Genomic DNA, 25205 nt, shown 5'->3' with positions numbered 1-25205 from the left:
CGACGGCTCTTCTCTAAACCCATAGTCATATCAATCTGAGACAAGTAAGGAAAAGTTCATGTTAATAAGTCTCTGTTGGACTGGGCCTGGAACAGCACTGCCACATCAATGCACTGTCCCTCCCTAAGAATACCAGGCAGGGCAGCAGGTTGGCTGACCCTCTGAGGAAAACCTAAACAGCGCTCATATTTCCTTGGCTATGAGTGACCCAAGAGCAGCATACTGTACATTGCTGAGAGATCCCACCCAGGGGCTTTGTTTTCTCCCCTGCCTGCCCCTGTTGCAAACAAACTTCCTTCCTGTACCACAGCACAGCCTGAAGTGTGGACTTAACACACTGCTCCTTCCCCAGCCAGATCACTGTAGATCATAAATGCTGAACTGATATTTTCAATAATTTCTGTTTGTCTATTAAGCCTTTAGCTATAGTAGTTAAATGGGTTGAGAGAGGAGAAATCTATGCTCAAGTTCCTTCTCCTGTCCCTCTGCACATAGTTTCAGAACAGTGTGTGTGTCATGTGAGGGATCATCAATCATAATGTCTGCCAGAGTATCACATGTCTGTATTCCCCAGTCAGTCACAATCTATAAAAGTAACTGCCAGGTTAGATGAGGGAAAGTTATTGCTTTTTTATTCCCAATGTCCTCCCCCTGTTTTAAGTGATGGTTTGGCTACCTTTTATTTTTTTTAAAGTAAATAATAATATGAGTTTGGCTAGTGAGTGTGTTGTATCTCAGCAGGCAGGCCAGTGGTCAGTAAGACAGCTTGTCGACATGTTCTTCCTATACGGGCTATTTTAAGTGGCCCGGAGTTCTCAGAACAGCAGTCATGGTAAAGATATATATTTTTTTCTCCAGCCCCATCCCTTAATGGAAAACTCCATCCAATCTTTTGGTATTAATTTCATTAGTCCGTTGACACAATCCCAAAATGTTTTGCTTGTCAGAAATCAAGTTTTCAAGATATGTACATTCAAAATACAGAAGTCATCCCGTACTTTGCATTTTGCATAATATGATGCTTCGTTTTGTGTCATATGATGCAAATTGCATCATGCGAGGATTTCTGTATTTTTAAAGTTACATATCATGACAACTTGATTGCTGACAAGGAAAACATTTTGGGATTGTGTCAACAATGGACAAACAAACACCAATATATATTTTCCTTTAATAACTTAGGGCTGTCTTGTTCAACAGAAAGTTGTCTGTTCTTTTGACCAATTGTTCGGTCAAAATGTCTGAACATGTATTTCTCAATATATAGACATGTTTTTTAATAAAATCAACTATATGCATTGAGTTTGTCTGATGCTTTAAGCTTACGGTATGACATAAGACAAATGCCTCAAGGGGGCGCAAGAGGTCTAGACCCAACTATTCTCCTCCTGCTCCTGCTGACTTTCTCAGATTCTGCTAGTACTCTCCTGAAGTTGCCGGTAACAGGCTACATGAGGAGTCGGCAACCTTCTCATGCAGAATGCCAATTTATCTTCTACCAATCTGCGTTCCACTTATGCTTTTCATATGCACATTTTCATGAAACAGTTTCATTTATAATAACGTCTTCATATCTCAATCTTTGTCATGTGGTTAATCAAAATTCTATCTAAATGAAAATGATACAAACCTAAAAAAATTACGTCTATTGCCAACTATGTAAAAAATAGCCAACATAAAGCCATCAAATAAAAACATCCTGATTTAAAAAATAAATAAAATAATAATCCTATAAATCACATTGGCTACACATGGCCTGTCTGCAACCAACTTGAAACATTGTATCAACTATTAACTTGGGTCCAGCCAAAGCTTGCGCTTTGCTAGCAACATTGTATACAATATTCTGGGCCCACAGTTTCCCGAGCTCAGGACGGACACAGCTGTAGGCTATTTGCGCAAGGGATAAGAAGCTGCTCACCGGAGCTGAGTACCGGCACCTCAAATGTTCTACTGCTTGAGCTCCTGTTCCTTTTGAAAGTATATTCGCTCAAAAGTGTTGTGATGCTCCTGCACCTAAATAGAAACGGTACCAGCACCCAAAATGAGTACCGGAACATAAGTCAAGCACTGATAAGAAGTAATCAGGTCGGCCTATTTTATGACGTTTCCACTGGATCAGAGAATAACATTTTTCACCTTTCACGCTGAGTTTACCAGTCAAAGGTTTGGACACTTACTCATTCCAGGGTTTTTCTTTATTCTTTAACTATTTTCTACTTGGTAGAGTAATAGTAAAGACATCAAAACTCTGAAATAACACATATGGAATCATGTAGTAACCAAAAACGTGTTAAACAAATCAAAATATATTTTATATTTGAGATTCTTCAAATAGCCACCCTTTGCCTTGATGACAGCTTTGCACACTCTTGGCATTCGCTCAACCAGCTTCACGAGGTAGTCACTTGGAATGCATTTAAAATAACAGGTGTGCCTTGTTAAAAGTTAATTTGTGGAATTTCTTTGAGCCAATCAGTTATGTTGGTGATATACAGAAGATAGCCCTATTTGGTAAAAGACCAAGTCCATATTATGTCAAGAAAAGTTGAAATAAGCAAAGAGAAATGACAGTCCATCATTACTTTAAGACATGAAGGTCAGTCAATATGGAAAGTTTCTTCAAGTGCAGTCGCAAAAACCATCAAGCGCTATGATGGAACTGGCTCTCGTGAGGACCGCCACAGGAAAGGAAGACCCAGAGTTACCTCTGCTGCAGAGGAGAAGTTCATTCGAGTTAACTGCACCTCAGATTGCAGCCCAAATAAATACAAACATCAACTGTTCAGAGACAGCGTGAATCAGGCCTTCATGGTCAAATTGCTGCAAAGAATCCACTACTATAGGACACCAATAAGAAACACAAGCAATGGACATTAGACCGGTGGAAATCTTTCCTTTGGTCTGATGAGACCAAATTTGAGTTTTTTGGTTTCAACCGCCGTGTCTTTGTGAGACGCAGTGTAGGTGAATGGATGATCTCCGCATGTGTGGTTCCCACCATGGAGTAGGAGGTGTGGGGGTGCTTTGCTGGTGACACTGTTTGTGATTTATTTAGAATTCAAGGCACAACTTAACTAGCATGGCTACCACAGCATTCTGCAGCGATATGCCATCCCATCAGGTTTGTGTTCAGTGGGACTATCATTTGGTTTCAACAGGACATTGACCCAGCACACCTCCAGGCTGTGTAAGGGCTATTTGACCAAGAAGGAGAGTGATGGAGTGCTGCATCAGATGACCTGTCCTCCACAATCACCCGATCTCAACCCAATTGAGATGGTTTGGGATGAGTTGGAACGCATAGTGAAGGAAAAGCAGCCAACAAGTGCTCAGCATATGTGGGAACTCCTTCAAGGCTGTTGTAAAAGCATTCCAGGTGAAGCTGGTTGACAGAGTTCCAAGAGAGTGCAAAGCTGTCATCAAGGCAAAGGGTGGCTACTTTGAAGAATCAAAAATATGTTGATTTGTTTCTTTTTTAGTTACTGCATGATTCCATATGTTATTTCATAGTTTTGATGTCTAAACTATTATCCTACAAATATAATAGTAAAATTAAAGAAATACCCTTGAATAGGTGTTCTAAAACGTTTGACTGGTACTGTGTGTGTGTGTGTGTGTGTGTTTTAGTTGAGCAGTAACACAAAATAAATCAATCTTGGTCGACCAAAAGCATAACGACCAAACAATTGACCAGTCGACTAATTGTGGTCAGCCCTACTAACTTTACTAAAACAGGAGGGGAGACACTTTGTTTCAACTGCAGACTGCCCCTTTAATTAAAAGACTAGCCTATTAATCAGCCTATTTGTGTGAGATTTAGGCTATCAAATGTACAGTTGTTTAGCCTATTAGGCCTATTTCTGGAACTCTTCTGTGCTGTTAGTTAGCAGCACAATCAGGGTTTCTTCATAAACCACATCCAAAGCCTTTGAAAACCTGTTTAAAATAAATAAATAAAGTGTACCTGCATTTTTCTTGATTTTAATCTAACTCTCTAAATTCCAACTTTGGTTTCAATACTAACTTTGCCAGAACCCTGTTCGCTGTATCCCAGAATTGTCAATCAGAGGTTGTGTCCCAAAGGGCACCATATTCCCTATATAGGCTTGTGCAATACTTTTGACTAGAGTCCTATTGGCCCTTGCTTTGACAGTGGTCTCTAAATGGATCTAAGCTAGTATGCACAAAGAGCTTTCTGATTTTGCACGTACTGTCTGTTACTTTGCCTAACATTCATATGTAGCTATTGCATTATTATTACTAGGCTAACAATATCCATTGTTGATCAATTATTATGTTACTTTTATCACAGATAATACAGTTTTTGCATAATAGGGCCATGGTACTGGTAGTGTCCTTTTGGTGTAGTGTTGCAGGGTGTGGACCATTACAGCATGAATCAGATTATGAATCATGTTTGATGTTACACTCCATAGACTGATATGAAAAGTTAAAGGCCTCTCAGAATGTAATATAGCCCTACCCTACTTAGGAGAGAGTCCCATATCATAGACGGTGTGAGGTGGCAGTATTATCTTTAGACATCAGCACACAGACATAGTGCTGAATTTGTGGGATTATCAAATCTAACCAGATAGTGTGCTATTACACTGGGCCTATAGAGCCCTGGTCAAAAGTAGGGCACTATAAAGGGAATAGGGTGCCATTTGGGATGGAATCACAGTCGCCTGAATGCCTACTTTCTTTCTCTCAGCGAGTGAGACATTGTCAATATTGTAGGAGCTTTTATGCAGCATTTCCAATGAGGATTTACACCAGTGTTTTTCCCAAAAGAGTGACTTTTCCATCTACGCAGGCCAGCACCCGTGTCTCAATGGGCAATGGCTCCCGCGGACCTGCTCTAACTTAGAGCCAAGGCATGGCCACTGGTACCTTTTCAGCTGTCATTTACATAACAATGGATAACTGTGAACTTTAACACCTTCCCACAAAGCAACAGTCCTGAATGATGCAGATGTTGTTGATCTGCTCGCCACAAGTCTTTAGTGTCTTGAAAATAACTAGAGCTGCGAAGATAAACCGAAAATGACCTACAACGACATTGCCCATCTCTTTTGCTTATGTCGGTAATTTTTGCAGATTCCTGCAGATATACAGTGGGGAGAACAAGTATTTGATACACTGCTGATTTTTGCAGGTTGTCCTACTTACAAAGCATGTAGAGGTCTGTAATTTTTATGATATGTACACTTCAACTGTGAGAGACGGAATCTAAAACAAATCCAGAAAATCACATTGTATGATTTTTAAGTAATTAATTTGCATTTTATTGCATGACATAAGTATTTGATACATCAGAAAAGCAGAACTTAATATTTGGTACAGAAACCTTTGTTTGCAATTACAGAGATCATACGTTTCCTGTAGTTCTTGACCAGGTTTGCACACACTGCAGCAGGGATTTTGGCCCACTCCTCCATACAGACCTTCTCCAGATCCTTCAGGTTTCGGGGCTGTCGCTGGGCAATACGGACTTTCAGCTCCCTCCAAAGATTTTCTATTGGGTTCAGGTCTGGAGACTGGCTAGGCCACTCCAGGACCTTGAGATGCTTCTTACGGAGCCACTCCTTAGTTGCCCTGGCTGTGTGTTTCGGGTCGTTGTCATGCTGGAAGACCAAGCCACGACCCATCTTCAATGCTCTTACTGAGGGAAGGAGGTTGTTGGGCAAGATCTCGCGATACATGGCCCCATCCTTCCTCCCCTCAATACGGTGCAGTCATCCTGTCCCCTTTGCAGAAAAGCATCCCCAAAGAATGATGTATCCACCTCCATGCTTTACGGTTGGGATGGTGTTATTGGGGTTGTACTCATCTTTCTTTAGTTTAGACCAAAAAGCTCTTTTTTTCTCATCAGACCACATGACCTTCTCCCATTCCTCCTCTGGATCATCCAGATGGTCATTGGCAAACTTCAGACGGGCCTGGACATGCGCTGGCTTGAGCAGGGGGACCTTGCGTGCGCTGCAGGATTTTAAACCATGATGGCGTAGTGTGTTACTAATGGTTTTCTTTGAGACTGTGGTCCCAGCTCTCTTCAGGTCATTGACCAGGTCCTGCCGTGTAGTTCTGGGCTGATCCCTCACCTTCCTCATGATCATTGATGCCCCATGAGGTGAGAACTTGCATGGATCCCCAGACCGAGTGTGATTGACCGTCATCTTGAACTTCTTCCATTTTCTAATAATTGCACCAACAGTTGTTGCCTTCTCATCAAGCTGCTTGCCTATTGTCCTGTAGCCCATCCCAGCCTTGTGCAGGTCTACAATTTTATCCCTGATGTCCTTACACAGTTTTCTGGTCTTGGCCATTGTGGAGAGGTTGGAGTCTGTTTGATTGAGTGTGTGGACAGGTGTCTTTTATACAGGTAACGAGTTCAAACAGGTGCAGTTAATATAGGTAATGAGTGGAGAACAGGAGGGCTTCTTAAAGAAAAACTAACAGGTCTGTGAGAGCCGGAATTCTTACTGGTTGGTAGGTGATCAAATACTTATGTCATGCAATAAAATGCAAATTAATTACTTAAAAATCATACAATGTGATTTTCTGGATTTTTGGATTCCGTCTCTCACAGTTGAAGTGTACCTATGATAAAAAATTACAGACCTCTACATGCTTTGTAAGTAGGAAAACCTGCAAAATCGGTAGTCTATCAAATACTTGTTCTCCCCACTGTATATATATATATATATATTTTTTTTGAATGTAGTTGCGGGAGAAAGATGGTTTTAATTACCAGGTAAAACAGAAAACCAGCAGGCTCCTTCGGCCCTTGTAGGGCAGGGGCTTCAAACTCATTCCATGGAAGGCCTAGTGTCTGCTGGTTTTTGTTTTTTCCTTTCAATTAAGACCTAGACAACTAGGTGAGAGGAGTTCTTTATAGAGCCCTGACATGCAGACACTCGTCCCTCCGTGGAATGAGTTTGACGAGTTAAATGCCCCTGGCCTAGGTCAATAGGCCTATGCACATAGATGTCGGCAAATTAATCTCTGGAGAGTCAGAAATAAATCTGATCATTCTGGATCCTATTTTGATGGTTTGCACATCAAAATATAAATCATGCATTCCCTGGATATGTTAGCTTACTTGTTTAATCATAGACAACAGATGGTACAGCCTGTCTTGGCACAAAGACACTAACTGCCCCTACACTAACTGTCCTTAAAAAATGGTTTATCCTTAATGAGCAAAATAGTTAACCATTTATTCACATTACTTTAATAAAATATTTCAGTTGTGTATATTACATTCGTTTTATTTGATGACTATTTAATTTCAAGGCATCTCATCTAATCATGGAGCTGCTGTCTGACAAAATCACTATTTTAGTAGTTCTTCAAAGTAAATAAGGCATACTTACTTATGATTGCTGACTGCCTACTATCAATCACTTAGATCATTTATTTTCAGGTAGAGATACCTCTTGATCGTGCATTCTTCTGTCTCTCTCAGTATCTGCCCCACACTAACATAACGTAGCAGGCTTTAAAGAAACACACATACCGGACAAGTAGGTGCGCAATGGATTATGTTCATTGTAGTTAATGACCATGTTTTCTGCGCTAGACTATGTATAATATTGGCCTGTTGGAAACTACAACTCCTAACTACATCGCACAGTTTGGGCTTGATCTGATTTATCTCTAGAAAAAATGGCACAATGTGCGCATTGATCTCAGAGAAAAAAACCCGAATGAAATGGAATTCAAATAATTGATCCGACATTGGTCAATTAGTTGTAAAAAAAGGAGACTCAATAACAGTTTTCAGTTCTCTGTCAGCACTGTAACATAGAATAACTTTATTTTCCCCAGAGAGAATGTTAGTTTGGCAAGTCTGATAAGATTCAAAAAGCACTGGAGGTTGGTGGCACCTTAATTGGGGAGGACGGGATCATGGTGATGGCTGGAGCGGAATAAGTGGAATGGTATCAACTACATCAAACGCATGGCTTCCATGTTTTTGGTTCCATTTGCTCCGTTCCATCCATTATTATGAGCCGTCCTCTCCTCTGCAGCCTCCACTGGTGTAAAGTAAACACATTACACAACATTCTTACACACACTCACGATGGAGCATGATCCACTCAGTCATAGACGCACAGACCTTGGGTTTATGATTTCCTCCGGATTCCTATCTGTTGAACAATCAGTGGTTGAACATGGTTGGCCTGGAGATGTGGATGTGATGTCATCCACACACACTCATGGATCATGTGACTCATTAGATCATGTGAGTGTGGAATGCAGAAGTGAGTGCTCACCTGGCTGAAACCAAGGAAACACAACAGGTTGTCGGTCAGGTGTCTGTGAGCCAGCGAAGGTAGGGCCGTTGAAAGAAACGGTTTAGTAGTATCCAGTCATTCCTGTTGTCAAAGAAAGTAAACAGACGTTGATTTGAACATTTGAAGCCTGTGTGTGTTTAGCATCTTATGTCTTCTCTGCGGTTGTGAGATAATGGAGAGAGGATTCCCACTTCTTCCAGTGCCCTCTGACCCCTGCCCCAGAGAGAGGGGTTTCACATCTTGACACTCTTCGAGGGGTCACACAGACACACACACTCGGGAATGGGGTGAGTGAGGTAAAAGGCTCTTTTCCCTGACTATTTCATTTGTAGTAGTGGTCAGTGTTGTTAATGTACCACAATACTCTACCAACGAGACCAAAACAATACCACAACAAAGAAACAGGCGTATTTGCCATAGTCACAGAATGGTACTTGAACTCAGCTACTGCTCTGTTCAATCGTTGGGCATCTTTTTGATTTCAATATCGTAACATTTGATTTTTTGATGAATCAATTGTACAATCAATGTGACTTTTACCAATCTAACTACAAAACAACAATGCTAGTGGTTTATTTGAATGGTAAATCTCTTGATAAACTGGGTAAGTCAATACAGTTGGATGTATATTATTCAATAGAAGTGTGGTGCATTGAGTTAATGAGCTGGTTTTAGCTGATTTCATGGGGCAACAGATGACAAACAATCCCATTTAGGACTTATTTTATTGGCAACAGTTAGGAGAACATATTATTATATTGGCAACAGTTAGGAGAACATATTATTTTATTGGCAACAGTTAGGAGAACATATTATTTTATTGGCAACAGTTAGGAGGACATATTTTATAGTACTGATCAACAACAATTGCTAGGACAATATATAATTTTATTGTACTGATCAACATTTGCATAGAAGCAGTCTCTTCAAACTTGATTACGTGAGACATAATTGACAGAAGTACTGAACGTAACAAATTCTAGTGCCGAACAGTTGTATTAATTTTTTATAACGAGAAAGTACCAAAGTTTCGGTGTACCGTGCAAAACTAGTAGACTCTGTGTGTGTGTGTGTGTGTGTGTGTGTGTGTGTGTGTGTGTGTGTGTGTGTGTGTGTGTGTGTTGCCCACAGATCCAGTTACTGTGTTGGAGTGGACAACGGCGAGGGGTAAGCAGGTGTACTCTTTCACCCACAAGAAAGCGTGATTAGGCTATTCTCGCCAACCGTGTCCTAAAGCAGGGTTTAATTTTCAGCCCAGAGTGTTCTAATATAGCCTAGCTGGCTCGGTTCACCAGAATACTGCACTGGAAAAGTACCCGCTGTGGATTCAAAAACGACCCCCATATCAGACATAGAAAAAGTGTCACAGCTTAGTTTTTGTCTTGGAAGCACCATTATGTTACATAGGTTGATTATCTGTCAAATCATAACGTCAATGATCTTCAGGTCGGAAAGTCAGAGCTCCAGAAAGATGCCTGTGTTTCCGACTTGGAATTCCGAGTTGGATGACCGTTCGAAATGTTTTTTCCAAGTCGGAGCTTGTCGTCCCCCCCCCCCCCCCAGTTGTCTTGAACGCTCGGAAGTCTGAAATTTCCAAGTTCCCAGTTTTGAATGACATAAGTACACAGTCACACAGTGTGTGCCAATGGCCTAAGTAGCTGTGCCAGTCCGGTGGGAGGGAGGGCTGTTTGAGGTCACAGTGAGGAGGACAGATTATTCCCTGTGAAGTCCTCCAGTGGATGGCTCTGCCGGTCTCTTTCTTCAGCTTCAGAGGGTGACAAGACGCCCGCCCAGTGGGCTGTGCCTGGATGCCTTTATCCAGCACAGCGCAAAGATCACCTGACTGTCTCATGTTGTGTGTATTTAGTTCAGTGCTATTCTTAGCCACGCTCTGGGGGAGTGTAGGGGAAAGACTGGCAGACGCACAATGATGCCCAGGTACCCAGTAATATTTACCCAGCTTGATGATTTTTGTGTGCATAATTGTTGTTGTGTTTTTGTGATACTGTTTTAGGCTTTGACTGTGTTGGATTTGAATGTGGTTAGAATTCCTAACTGGATTGTATTTTCAGCTTCACAGAGTGCTGCAGAGTGTGTGTTGTGCTTTGATCTACTAGTTGTTCAGCTGCGTTGCTATAGATTTACACAATTGAGGGGGGGGACATTACTACTAGAGGAGGCCAACGGCTTGCTGTCATTGAGCCAATGACTATCCATTTAAAACCATGTCTTGGAAGAAGTGTGTGTGTATATATATTTTTTTCCCCAGCTGCCACTGCTGCTAAATTAATATAAGGGAAACACTGGTGTAAATCTGCTGCTGTGTTATGCAATTTAATGTGGTGGAGATTTGGTTCTCTGACGGCTTAGAGTTGCTTCTCTATTTGGAACCAGTGTTTACCGCCTTTTAGTCAAAGGCTGTCTGTCTTCTGTCATTTTTAGGGAGTTTACTTTGGCACTGCAAGGCTCCGGCTCCTCACACATTGCTTATTTGTAGCTCTGATTGATAGACTTGATCTATAAGGAAATTGTTGTTATTACAAAGGCTAAATTGTAGTACATTTCAAACAATCACAAACTAGGGAGAGATAGAGAAACACTTGTATGCTTTGAGAGATGGCTACTACAAGGAAATGAATATGTTGTTTATACAGTAGGCCTTTTGTGTAGGCTCTTTTTATAGGCTCAGTCCTAATTGAGGTCAGTGCTGCTATATGTAACAGTCTTGTAGTCATGTGCTGATGGTTTTATGAATGGCTCTGCTGATGTCTGACTGTCACAGGGTCTGTTTCCTTGTTTCTCTCTCTCTCTCTGTCTCTGTCTTTCTGTCCCTGGTTAAATGATACAAAGTTCATAAACTGTTCCACTTTCTCGTCTGCTGACTACTGTTCTGATAAGATAGAGGGCCGTTTGACTCAATTGAGTATCCTAGCTGCAAAAATAATTTACAAAGCTCATTTTGTATGTTTTGTTTTTGTGGTCTGTTCTGTTAAGCTGAATCGTATTACTCCCTAGGTTATATGAGAAGATGGTTATCAAAGCAGCATGCTAAGCAGTAATAATGTGGTCTTGAAACATTGACAGGGGCTCTAGGCTGGCGGGACTGTCATTGGATCCCATAATGTAGGCTGTACAGTATTTACGTCACACTGCCTAAAACTGTAGGCCATAGTGAGACTAGTTGGATATGAATAGCCTAATGTGTGTTGGTGACAAATCTGTTCTTCATCCGTCAGTGAATACCTCATGCATGCCTCAGAGCGGACATCATTGATTACTTAGTTGTCTGGGGGGCAATAGGTTTCTGAACAGATGGAGCTATGGAAAACCTGGGCTGTCTCAGGGTGCGTCCCAAATCGGACCCCCAGAGCAGAGCAGATGTCAAAAGTAGTGCACTATATAGGGATTAGGGTGCCATTTGGGATGAAGGCAGAGTGTTTGACAAGGTATTCTGCTCTGCTCTCTACAATTGGGATGGGAGTATTCTTGGCCTGCCTTAAAATGCTGATTCATCCCAGGGTAGGCCTCATGGACAAGGCTGGAACTCTGACGTCCTTTACTGAGTCCAAGGATGATGACTATGATGTACCATCATTTGCTTTCTAGCCTCTTTCAAGTTTTTGTTTACCTCCTCGATCAGTGCTGTCATTGAGTGAAGGTTTGATGATGGGCACATAGAGGGGACATTGAACCCAGATAATTGTGAGGACCCTGACACTGAATCAATTTTGAATTATATACAGCCATTATGTGTTAGGCTAATGTGATACCAATTATCAAACAATTTTGAAATTAGCAATCAGCAATGGAGAATTTGATTAAAAGTTCCTTAATCAATCAAATGTATTTAGAAAAAAACTTTGTACATCAGCAGATGTCACATAGTGCTGATACAGAAACCCAGCCTAAAACCCCAAACAGCAAGCGATGTAGGTGCATGGTGGCTAGGAAAAACTCCCTAGAAAGGCAGAAACCTAGGAAGAAACCTAGAGTGGAACCAGGCTCTGAGGGGTGGCCAGTCCTCTTCTGGCTATGCCTGGTGGAGATTATAACAGTACATGATCATTTAAGGCTAGATCATTCTTCAAGATGTTCAAACGCTCATAGATGACCAGCAGTGTCAAATAATAGTCACAGTGGTTATGAAGGGTGCAACAGGTCAGCACCTCAGGAGTAAATGTCAGTTGGCTTTTCATAGCCAAGCATTCAGAGGTCGAGACAGCAGGTGCAGTAGAGCGAGAGAGAGGGTCGAAACAGCAGGTCCGGGATAAGGTATCAGGTCCGGTGAACAGAAACTTTATCAGCAGTACGAGCAGGTGGACTGAGGACTGGGACAGCCAGGAGTTGCCAGGCCAGGTAGTCCTGAGGCAGGTCTTAGGGCTCAGGTCCTCCGGGAGGGGAGAGAGAGGGAGATGGGAGAATTAGAGAGAGCATACTTAAGATCCCACAAGACACCAGATAAGACAGGAGAAAAACAGTTAGGACAGACTGACCCTAGCCCCCCCCGGCACATAGACTATTGCAGCATAGATTCTGGGGATTGAGACGGGGGCTTTAGACTCGGGGCTTGAGAAGAACTAATCACATGACTCCCTGCCCCCCCCCGCCCCAAAGTGAATGGCTAAGCCTTTAGGAATATTGGTAATACTCTACTGTCACCAGTGTTTGTTAAACAGCAGGTCACAGAGCACACACAGGTAGCCCTGACCAGTACACATCCCTGGCCCTGACAGACCACAGTGACATAGAGAACACAAATACCTGTAGGCTGTGACTTAGCTGTTCTCACTCCCTCTCAATAGGCTACCCTTCACCCCATCATCCCCCCCACAAATTTGAACAGTAGGCTTTAAGAGGACCCCTTCTCACAGACTCTCCAATAAACAGCTAGAAATAGACATACACGCTGCTTCCCATCCATCAGAATTTAGAGAAATGCTCCTCTGTCTGATCCGTCTTTTATGGCCTTCCAAGCCAAACAGGAAGCTGGTGGTGTGGTGGAGGCTGGTGGTGTGGTGGAGGCTGGTGGGTGGCCATAGCTGCCTCTGTTCCCCCCTGTGGTGGAGGCTGGTGGGTGGCCATAGCTGTCTCTGTTCCCCCCTGTGGTGGAGGCTGGTGGGTGGCCATAGCTGTCTCTGCTCCCCATCAGGCAGGCGATGGTATGAGGGACGGAATGGCAGCAATGGTACGACTGTTGGCCCGGCCCACCGACCCAAAGGGCTGACGGATTAAGAGAGCTTTTTAGCCAACTGTCAGTCCATCACTGTCACCTCTCTTTACTTTTTATGATTATTCATACTTTATGTAACCAGACACAGTTTAGTTTGATGGCCTTTGCTACTCTGACTGTGTGAGGACAGGTCTGACTGGGGAATGTCTGTCTGTACATGCTGCTGATGTTTTCAGAGTCCGTTTGATAGTTTTAGTAGAATGTCTACATTCATTGTTAGTAGTGCCAGCGTGATCATATGCTTCATGCTTGTGTCCTCTCTCCTTCCTCACTTTCTCTCTCCAGCTGGTCATCCCCACAGCTGGACCCTAGCCAGATCAGATTGATACTGTACCAAGACTGTGAGCGACGGGGGAGAAATGTCCTCTTCGACTCCAGTTCCAAAAAGAGGAGCGCAGAGGAAGCCCCTGCATCGGTGAGTGACGTGTGTGTATCTGACTGACTGACAAGGGGTGTTTAATGGGGCAGTACACCACAATGTGGGCGAAATAGGAAATTCTGTCTAAAGCTCCTCCTGTGGCTATATTAAAGAGGGCTTGACCGGTTTGAGCTGGAGCTCTGATCTCCAATACTAGTAGCCTCATCCGAGACCCGCCACTGACGTGTAAAGCATTCTCCCAGACTCACATGACCGCAGTCTCTGTGACTGACTGCTGACTGACTCCCTCTCTCTCTCTCACTTCAGCCTTTTTGTCATTGTGCTGTCACGGGTTACTTGCTGCAATCTACTGTGATGTTGACAATGCCCATCCGCTTGACCTGTATCACCCATATGTGTCCAAATAGAATGTGTATATTTATTTTAACCTGTTCTAAATCCTTGTTGTACATGTTTATTGTTGTACATGCAATTTGTTTATTGGATAAGGGCCAAAATGAGCCAAGCCTGTCTATTCAACAAGTGTGTATTATGTTTGTCATTGCCAACCAATGCATTCTGCTGCATGGTTAAAGGTGAAGTCTGATCCCTAGCACAATATACTTTATTGCCTGATGATATTGTTTCTCCATAGAGAGGGCAGAGCAAGCCTAGAGAGAGAGGGAGTGAGCTAGAGAGGGGAGAGCAAGCCTAGAGAGAGGGAGTGAGCTAGAGAGGGGGGCGCAAGCCTAGAGAGGGAGTGAGCTAGAGGGGGGAGAGGGAGTGAGCTGGAGAGCAAGCTGGGGGGAGAGGGAGGGAGCTAGAGCGGGGTAGAGTGAGAGAGAGGTAGGGAGAGAGGGGTAGAGCTAGAGGGAGGTAGGGAGAGGGAGGTAGGGGTAGAGCTAGAGCGAGGTAGGGAGAGCTAGAGGGGGGTAGGGAGAGGGGGTAGGGAGGTAGGGAGAGTGGGGTGTAGGGAATGTGGGGTGTAGTGAGAGCGGGGTAGAGGGAGGTAGGGAGCGCGGGGTAGAGGGAGGTAGGGAGCGCGGGGTAGAGGGAGGTAGGGAGCGCGGGGTAGAGGGAGGTAGGGAGCGCGGGGTAGAGGGAGGTAGGGAGCGCGGGGTAGAGGGAGGTAGGGAGCGCGGGGTAGAGGGAGGTAGGGAGCACGGTGTAGAGGTAGGGAGGGAGGTAGTGGTTGCAATTCCAGCTCACCAGTTCCTGAGGAAGTCCTATGACAGCCATTCACATGTTCCAGGCCTTTGTGTTCTCTATCAGGGCAGGCTAGACATTTGTTTGATGCGACCCATTACCGTAGCAAAGAAAGGCATGCAGTCCACAAAAGCATTCCAGTGCAAAATAGGGTGCTATTCTCTGGCACGTCACATGGGGGAAAGTAGATTGGAGTGTAGTTTTCATTTGTATGGATTTGTGACTAACGGATAGAATATTGTATGCTCTGACATCAATCATTTCAAGAGGTAGAGAAAGCCTGTGTAAATACTGTGTGTTGCTTGTGTTTGCTTAGAAATACGAGAGAGAGGCTTGATGTTGTTTTTTTTCGTCACTAACATATTTAGTTTCTTCCAAGCTAGTGCACTCAAAACAGTGTTTTGAAGCGATGTAGGCCTATAACATAAAGCATGAACAGAACAACCTTTTAGTTGCTGTATACTCATATTTTTTTTGCGGAAAGATTGTACTGTTACACTCTTGCATTCCTAGTGTATGTATGTATGTAAGAGTACTGTGTGCCCTAAGTACATAGTGCCCTCTGTGCAAAATATATGCAACGTTAGTGTTGAAAGATCAGTAAACAGCTCAAATCCTAGGACAAAGACTATATGCTATTCTTTATGTGGTAGGCGTGACTAAACACTCTTTACCTGGCGACTCACTCTGAATTTAATTCCGCTGATCGCTACATACGGTGCATTCGGAAACTATTCAGACCCCTTGACTTTTCCCACATTTTGTTACGTTACAGCCTTATTCTAAAATGGATTAAATACAACTTTTTCCTCAGCAATCTACACACAATACCCCATAATGACAAAGTGAAAACAGGTTGTTAGAAAGTTTTGCAAATGTATTCAGATCCAAAGACAAATACCTTATTTACATAAGTATTCCGATTCTTTGTTATGTGACTCGAAGTTGAGCTCAGGTGAATCCTGTTTCCATTGATCATCCTTGAGATGTTTCTACAACTTGATTGGAGTCCACCTGTAGTAAATGTAATTGTATGGACATGATTTGGAATGGCACCCACCTGTCTATATAAGGTCCCACAGTTGACAGTGTATGTCAGAGCAAAAACCAAGCCATGAGGTCAAAGGAATTGTCCGTAGAGCTCCGAGACAGGATTGTGTCGGAGCACAGATCTTGGGAAGGGTACTTAAAAATCTGCAGCATTGAAGGTCCCCAAGAACACAGTGGCCTCCATCATTCTTAAATGTAAAAAGCTTGGAACCACCAACACTCTTCCTAGAGCTGGCCGCCCGGCCAAACTCAGCGTTCAGGGGAGAAGGAACTTGGTCAGGGAGGTGACCAAGAACCCGATGGTCACTCTGACAGAATCCTAGAGTTCATTCGTGGAGATAGGAGAACCTTCCAGAAGGACAACAATCTCTGCAGCACTCCACCAATCAGGCCTTTTTATGGTACAGTGGCCAGACGGAAGCCAGTCTTCGGTAAAAGGCACATGACAGCCCTCTTGGAGTTTACCAAAAGGCACCTAAAGACTCTGACTATGAGAAACAAGATTGTCTGGTCTGAGGAAACCTGGCACCATCTCTATGGTGAAGCATGGTGATGGCAGCATCATGCTGTGGGGATGTTTTTCAGCGGCAGGGACTGGGAGACTAGTCATAATCGAGGGAAAGATACAAAAATACAGAGATCCTTGATGAAAACCTGCTCCAGAGCGCTCAGGACCTCAGACTGGAACGAAGGTTCACCTTCCAACAGGACAACGACCCTAAGCACACAGCCAAGTGTCGTGTCTTTGGCTATGCCGGATTAAGTGATATGACATGCTATTCTATAAAAATAATTTCTCTGTAATTAATATTACCTGATTTAAGCTAATCAGGTAGGTAATTACCTAGAAAGTTGGGGCACCACGAAATAATGTTTATAGAGCTGTTATCTTCCGAATAAACTCTTAAAGACCTAGTAATCTTTTAGATCAATAGCAGTCTATTAATCGTCACCTTATTTCAGTCTCATCTGAACATCGTAGAATTCTTGTTTATCTTCACGAACCCTGGCTAACAAGTTGAATCAGCAATACAAACTTTGGTTTAAATATTTATTTACTAAATAATCACACAGAATTACATAAACACAGATTGGATATTATGTTATACAGAAAACATCCCTGGTGGACGGAGCCGACATGACGGCTGGTTACACAAAGGAAAGGGGGTTGGGTTTGAGTGAAAGAGCGGGAAGACTGAGGAAGATAGGAAGAAGCTATGCTATCGTTATTACAGTATCTTATGCATTCTAAATTACCGCCCATTTGAAAAAGGAGAATGAAATAAATATTTACTCTGAGTTGTGCTTCGGTAGGTTGGTCGTAGATGCTGGCCGTGGTGCCCAGAGGAGATCTTCCTTGTCCTTTGAAGAGTGTCTCTGGTGGTAAACTGGAAACTTGGTAGTATCGTGTTGTTTGTTAAAAGAGATCCTTTGTCCGTCCTTTCCTAGCCCACGTTTACATCGGCCGCTGACATCTCAATGGCTAGGAGGTATCACTTCTGGAGTGAATAAGAGTTCAAAGTTCATACCATACTTTTAGCTCATGCTATATTCTGGCTGGTATAGTCGAAATTCATCCTTCCAGCGTGTATAGGTTGTCACCTTCACATTGAAATTCGATGCTAATTTCGTTAGGTCCTTGTCGTACAACCAGAGCTCACGCTGAGGTTGGCTTAGTTTTTTAGGTGATCTTTGTCCTTTCAACGCGGGGACCGATAGTCCTCACGTCCCTGGAACAGCTTATTATCTGAACACTTTCAACATAGGACTGTCGCCCTAATGTCATCGGAAAAGAAAGTTATATTTTCGTAAAGGGCTTATATAGTGGAGGGAGAGAAAGGTGTGTTTCATAGTTTATAACCAATGTCTCTTCACAGGAGCGGGCCACTGATTGAGCAGAGCTTTAACCTTATGAAAACCCAATTCTCTCATTTGGAAGCTAAAATTACATTAAATTTTTTCACAAATAGTTTCATATTTAAACATTTAAATTGCACAACAATTCCATGTGAATCTGATAACTATAATGTGTAGACTTTCCAAGATGCAGTTTGTCATCCTATCATTAATAAGAATGTCTCCGATGACAACCGAACTGACATCATATTCATTAAGTACCAACTTATATTTTCAACTGGTTGGATTACCGAAATATGGTTCCTTTCAAAGAAGAATGGGAGAAACTCCCTGAATACAGTTGTGCCAAGCTTGTAGTGTCATACCCAAGAAGACTCAATGCTGTAATTGCTGCCAAAGGTGCTTGAACAAAGTACTGAGTAAAAGGTCTGAATACTTAAATACGTGATATTTCCGTTTATTATTTTATAAATTAACATTTTCTAAAAACCTGTTTTTGCTTTGTCATTATGGGGTAGTGTGTAGATTTGATAAAAATTTCACACATTTTAGAATATTACTAACTTAACAAAATGTAGAAAAAGTCTCGGGTGTCTGAATATTTTCCGAATGCACTGTACATTCAGTCTTTAACTGCCATCCTAGAAGTCGTTTGTGTGACTTCAAAATGATGAGTGTTGAATACAAAACAAATGAATCAACGGTTGGGTCGTCTCTAACGAATCAGAGTATCAAAGTTGATAACACCATCATGTAGGCCGGTTCTGGCCCAGCCCATCGGTTTCTGGGACCAATCAGAATGGTCAGAATGTGTTCGCGTTCTAGAACTCTTCGGGGAGTGAGGCAAATCCAGACTCATCGTGGAGAAGAAACGTCACTTTTGCCGGAGCGATGTAAATGGGTAGCCAGTCAAAAACACCTGTACCAACATCCCAAATATTGAAACTAGAGAAACTCCTATGCTGGAACCAGGGCCTTATTCTACATATGTGTTATTTGTGTAGTTTTCCCCACAGCAGAAGATGTGCAGTAGTGCTGCCCAGGTGAAGATGTATGGGAAGTGCTGCCAGCTGAGGCCTACAGGGGGCAGCTCCAACTCTCTGGACAGTTCCTGTGCCGCTGAGGCCCGGGAACCCAGGGAACAAGGGCTGCGCTTCCAGGTGAGAACATACTGTGTGATAGCCAGAGGGTGCACTTGACCTAAAGCCTGTTTTTAGAATGGGAAGTTCCATTGATAGGAGATGAGCTCTCTAGTACATCTCTATGGGTGAGAACAGTCCCTATATCATGATCCAACGACCCTCAAACCCTATTATGTCGGTCCCGTTCCACCTTCTTTACCCTCTCTGTTCTCCACCTCCTTTCCCTTTCCTGTCTCTCAGGGGTTGCGGTGTTCCTCTGACGCCAACATGTTGGGGGAGATGATGTTTGGCTCGGTGGCCATGAGCTACAAGGGCTCCACACTCAAGATCCACCAGATACGGTGAGATCCAGGGAACAAGAGGGGGAGTGAAGTCAGTTAGGCAGTCTGTCAGGATTTCCATAAGCCACTAATAGCTGTTTTTTTGGGGGCAAAAATAATATGAAAAGCCGATTTTAAATAAAATTGGCGCTGACCAATTGTCCAGGAGAATAAAAAAATGATCCCATTGCAATATAATGCATTTTAGCCTGTTCGTTGATTGAAATACCAATCGATGTAGTGCGAGAGCTGTTTCTACAGCTCATCAAACAGCTGTTTGTTGCTGCTGGAGTGAAACGTGTGCTTTTTATAAGCACAATCATTGCGCAACAATTCTAAATGCAATCACATGTTAAAAACAATGGCCACAATTTAAAAATAGCTTCTGTTTGTATTTCTCAACTGGTAATTGAATCGTGCTTCCCATTCACCATTCAAGTGCATAACGTAGGCAGGCTTCAGCGAGTCATACACCACTTTGCAATGAGCTGGAGGCAGTATGCATTTTGAAAACGAATACTTAATTTTTTGAAACCTGAACGTTTTACTACATATTATGTATTTTAAAGTAGCCTAGCCAAAATCCAACCAAACATGTAGGCAATTATTTTATAAAGACTTCCATATGCCATTGAAACCCTGTTCTATTGTTTTTCAAATCATTGTTTTTTCATTGTCCAGTAACCAAAGGCACAAATCTAGTCATTATCAACCCATGCTAGTTGCTAGTTGTTGCATCTTTAATTCTCCCCTCAGATATTTTCATCTGTTTCATGATACCGCTCGCATGTGCAGTGTGCTTTTGACAAGTGTTTTCCCGCTAATTGCATTATGGAACAAACGTTCAGAATTGTAAGTTAAACGTTCTGATCTGTTGCATGAGCCTCATTGCTTTCTAATGTTTTTTTTGGGATGTAGCCTAGGCCTACTGGTTGTATGAATTTGGGATCTATCGTCCCACAACTGTCCCAAAGTCTGTTTGGAATAGGCTTTTTCTTTCTCGCACAGAACGACAAGGTGACCAATAGAATAGGTAAACTTTTCTACTATCGGGGAAAGTAGATTGACATAGGCTAGTGAATTAGCTGTTTGTTACTCGTCTTGTTGGCTGAGAAAAATACTGTTGCATCCTTGAATTGAATGATCTGTTAAGATTAATTACCATAAGCTAAATGTGATTTCGGTCATCCTGAGCACCGTGGGTGGACGCCCTAATCAGTTTATGTACCGAATGCATATGGGCCCGGTACATTTCTTCAATGTCCGGTAAAATTATAATGCTGCAGGTAAAATGTCCAGCGTCACATTTTCCTAACGGAAACCCTACAGTCTGTGACACACATGCCCTTTGAAGCAGAGATCAGAGAAATGTACACAAATATACATAACACACCAAGTCATCATGACTTTGTTCTCCCCTCATTGTCTGTCCACAGGTCACCCCCTCAGCTGATGCTGAGTAAAGTGTTTACAGCCCGAACAGGGAGTAGTGTCTATGGCAGCCTTAACACGTAAGCCCTACTACGATACAATCTCTCTCGCTTTCTCCTTTCTAAACCTGCTATTTCTCTTTCTCCTATATACAGTGTATTCAGAAAGTATTCAGACACCTTGACTTTTTCCACATTTTGATACGTTAAAGCATTATTCTAATATTGATTTAATAGTTTTTCCCCCCCTTATCAATCTACACACAATACCCCATAATGACAAAGCAAAACAGGTTTTAAAAAAACAGACACTCACATAAGTATTCAGACCCTTTACTCAGTACTTTGTTGAAGCACTTTTGGCAGCGATTCCAGCCTCGAGTCTTCTCGGGTATGATTCTACAAGCTTGGCGCACCAGTATTTGGGGAGTTTCTCCCATTCTTCTCTACAGAGCCTCTCAAACTCTGTCAGGTCAGATGGGGAGCGTCGCTGCACAGCTATTTTGTTCGATTGGGTTCAAGTCCGGGCTCTGGCTGGGCCACTCAAGGACTTTCAGAGACTTGTCCCGAAGTCACTCCTGCGTTGTCTTGGCTGTTAATCCGGCATAGCCAAAGACACGACACTTGGCTGTGTGCTTAGGGTCGTTGTCCTGTTGGAAGGTGAACCTTCGCCCCAGTCTGAGGTCCTGAGCGCTCTGGAGCAGGTTTTCATCAAGGGTCTCTGTACTTCCGTTCATCTTTCCTTCGATCTTGACTAGTCTCCCAGTCCCTGCCGCTGAAAAACATCCCACAGCATGATGCTACCACCACCATGCTTCAACATAGGGATGGTGCCAGGTTTCCTCCAGACGTGACATTTGGCATTCAGGACAAAGAGTTCAATCTTGGTTAAATCAGACCAAAGAGTCATTTTTCTCGTCCAAAAATCATTTAGGTGCCTTTTGGCAAACTCCAACCGGGCTGTCATGTGATTTTTGCTGAGGAGTGGCTTATGTCTGGCCACTCTACCACAAAGGCCTGATTGGTGGAGTGCAAAGAAACAAAGATGTTTGTCCTTGTGGAAGGTTCTCCCATCTCCACAGAGGAACTCTAGAGCTCTGTCAGAGTGACCATCGGGTTCTTGTTCACCTCCCTGACCAAGGCCCTTCTCTCCCAATTGCTCAGTTTGGCCGGGCGGCCAGCTCTAGGAAGATTCTTGGTTGTTCCAAACCTCTTCCATTTAAGAATGATGGAAGGCTACTGTGTTCTTGGGGACCTTGAGTGCTACAGACATTTTTTGGTACCCTTACTCACTAGATCTGTGCCTTGGCACAATCCTGTCTCGGAGTTCTACAGACAATTTCTTTGACCTCATGGCTTGGTTTTTGCTCTGACATGCACGGTCAACTGTGGGACCTTATATAGACAGGTGTGTGCCTTTCCAAATCATGTCCAATTGAATTTAATTGACCACAGGTGGACTCCAATCAAGTTGTAGAAATATCTCAAGGATGATCAGCACCTGAGCTCAATTTTGAGTCTCATAGCAAAGGTCTGATTACTTATGTAAATAAGGTATTTCTGTTTTTTATTTTTAATGTGTAAAAATGTCAAATCTGTTTTCGCTTTGTCATTATGGGGTATTGTGTGTAGATGGAAGAGGGAAACAATTATTTTATCCATTTTAGAATAAGACTGTAACGTAACAAAATTTGGAGAAAGTCAAGGGGTCTCGCTCCTTTCTAAACCTGCTCTCTCTCTCCTTTCTAAACCTGCTCTCTCTCTCCTTTCTAAACCTGCTCTCTCTCTCCTTTCTAAACCTGCTCTCTCTCTCCTTTCTAAACCTGCTCTCTCTCTTTTCTAAACCTGCTCTCTCTCTCCTTTCTAAACCTGCTCTCTCTCTCTCCTTTTTAAACCTGCTCTCTCTCTCCTTTTTAAACCTGCTCTTTCTTCTCTTTCTATTCTTGATCTCAATCTCTCCCGATACCCTTTGAACCTGTGCTGTTGTCTTTGTGCTCCTGGCAGACTGCAGGACAGCCTGGAGTTCATGGGTCAGGACCCCAATTCTTTGAGGCCGGATCAGAACACTGTGACCAACGGCCTCCTGGGGAACATAGGTAACCACAACAACAACTACAGACAGGACCACATGACAACTGACTGGCACCTGCAATGTCTCGCACATAAAGGACATGAATGGATGTTTACTGTTCATATCAACACCTATGCATTTTCAGTTATTTTGATTGTACTGAAGCACTGTTTTGTTTAACTCCGTTTATCCATCATATCTTCATTTATCGTTTTATCAATGTACATACTGTATGTGATACACTGACTGTCCTTGGAAGTTTGCTACATGTGAATTGACTTCAATTGAATCCAGGTGTATTCTCTGTATTCCCCAGGCACATTTTTTTGTGTTCTTTTCCCTCTTTTAACATCCATTTCAGGACAACCTGAAGCAGTTTGGGACCACTGGCTGCGTTTAGACACGCAGCCCAATTCTGATCTTTTTTCCACTTATTGGTCTTTTGACAAATCAGATCAACTCTGGAAAATATCTGATGTGAAAACATCTGTGATGCTCAAAAGACCAATTAGTGGAAAAATATTAGAATTGGGCTGCATGTCTAAATGTAGCCATTATGATCCCAAACTGTTTCAGGTTGTCCCCCCTCTCCATTGGGTTGGAGTGTGACCTCCTGCTTCATTACTAACCATGGTTCATGTCCTGTCTTGTTTCTCTTCTCCCCGTCCGTTTGTGCTGCGCAGGTTTCTCTCAGCTCTGCAGCCCGCGCCGGGCCTTCTCTGAGCAGGGCCCTCTGCGCCTCATCAAGAGTGCCTCTTTCTTTTCAGGTTTGCAGTGTGCTCGTGTGCAGTTGCATGCGCTTGTACATACATTGCATGTGTCTGCAAGTGTACTACGGGCATGCTCAATATCTGCTTTAGGGTCCTCACTCCCTCTTCCCTACTGTCCTCACTCACTCCTTCCCATCACTCCTCCCATCCTTCCATCACTCCTTCCCATCCTTCCATCACTCCTTCCCATCCTTCCATCACTCCTTCCATCACTCCTTCCCATCCTTCCATCACTCCTTCCCACCCTCCTTCCATCACTCCTTCCCACCCTTCTTCCATCACTCCTTTCCATCACTCCTTCCATCACTCCTTCCCACCCTCCTTCCCTCACTCCTTCCCATCCTCCTTCCATCACTCCTTCCCATCCTCCTTCCATCACTCCTTCCCATCCTCCTTCCATCACTCCTTCCCACCCTCCGTACCATAATCTCTCCGTCCCCTCACCACCTCCTTTTCCTCCCTCCCTCCGATAACTTCTGAATGATGGTGACAGGGGTGGTGTTCTGTAAATAGCCTCCATGCAGCCCTCTGTAAGCCACAGCTCGGTGGCACGGCATATAGCTCTTCAGTTATGCAATAGTGGAATGCTCATTAGGTCGCAGGCCAGGGTGGGCGGGGCACGGACGCTTTGCAGCAAAGCCTGTGTTGATTTGACCGTAAATCATCAACAGGACAACACTAAACGATGCCTTTGCAACACATGCAAGTGAGGGGTTTGCGGTTTCTGCACTGGTAAACTATAACGTGAACTTTCATTTTGTTATTTCACCTATTGTGTTAGCGAGATGTTAAGTACATCTGAGAACATACAAGCGTACATGTAGATGTGTATTTCCGATGCTGCACCTGCTTCAACAGAGTGGCGTTAGAGTGAACGACACAACACACCGCAGTACCGTAGTAGAGGGCCAGAGCCTGCTTGTGGTTTGGCCTGTAGGAAGTGTCTTGCACTGTGTTGGTATGTCATTAGTGGGCTTGGTCATTGTGAAATGAATGTTCTGTGGTGGTGAAGGTGGTCCCATGCTTTGAGAGTGGTGGTGGGATAAACGCTGGCACCCCTCCCTGCTTGGGCTCCTCAGTATTGCTGAGCTGAGTCGGCCTGATCTGTTTCTCAGTCTTACCCCTCCAATCTCTTTCCTGCAGGCCATAGTAACCCCATGGACATGCCGGGCAGAAGCCTGTACGACGAGAGAGACAGCGGCATCGCCAGATCAGGTAATGACTCTTAACTAAATCCAGGATTGGCCTCTCTAGACTAAGCCTTCTGTGTGTCTCCGAGATGATGTAACTTGGTGAGTAGGTATTGACACTAGATTCACCTCGGTGTGTTCTCTCCCGCTGAACCATCTCTAAACAAGGGATGCAACTAATGGGTTTAGATGAATCCATATTCTACTGGGTCACGACTGCAGACCGGTCAGCTCCACATAGCATTCCTTCTATTCAAGGTCAAACTGGAGTGAGA

General features: G+C 43.4%; 1 protein-coding gene across 1 annotated transcript in view; it reads left to right on the top strand.

Moving 5' to 3' along the window:
• Nucleotides 1-25205, top strand: part of LOC120056759 (folliculin-interacting protein 1-like) — a 44167-nt gene that overhangs the window by 1447 nt on the left and 17515 nt on the right. The window contains exons 2-8 of the mRNA XM_039004967.1: nt 13822-13951; nt 19012-19167; nt 19390-19490; nt 20906-20980; nt 22904-22995; nt 23654-23737; nt 24884-24955. Coding sequence (XP_038860895.1) covers nt 13822-13951; nt 19012-19167; nt 19390-19490; nt 20906-20980; nt 22904-22995; nt 23654-23737; nt 24884-24955 — 710 coding nt within the window. The remainder of the gene's footprint in view (nt 1-13821; nt 13952-19011; nt 19168-19389; nt 19491-20905; nt 20981-22903; nt 22996-23653; nt 23738-24883; nt 24956-25205) is intronic.

The sequence above is a fragment of the Salvelinus namaycush genome, chromosome 12 (genome assembly GCF_016432855.1).
Source record: "Salvelinus namaycush isolate Seneca chromosome 12, SaNama_1.0, whole genome shotgun sequence".
NCBI classification, from domain to species: domain Eukaryota; kingdom Metazoa; phylum Chordata; class Actinopteri; order Salmoniformes; family Salmonidae; genus Salvelinus; species Salvelinus namaycush.
Note: the sequence above shows the minus strand (reverse complement) of the source record. Positions and strands in the feature narration are given on the sequence as shown.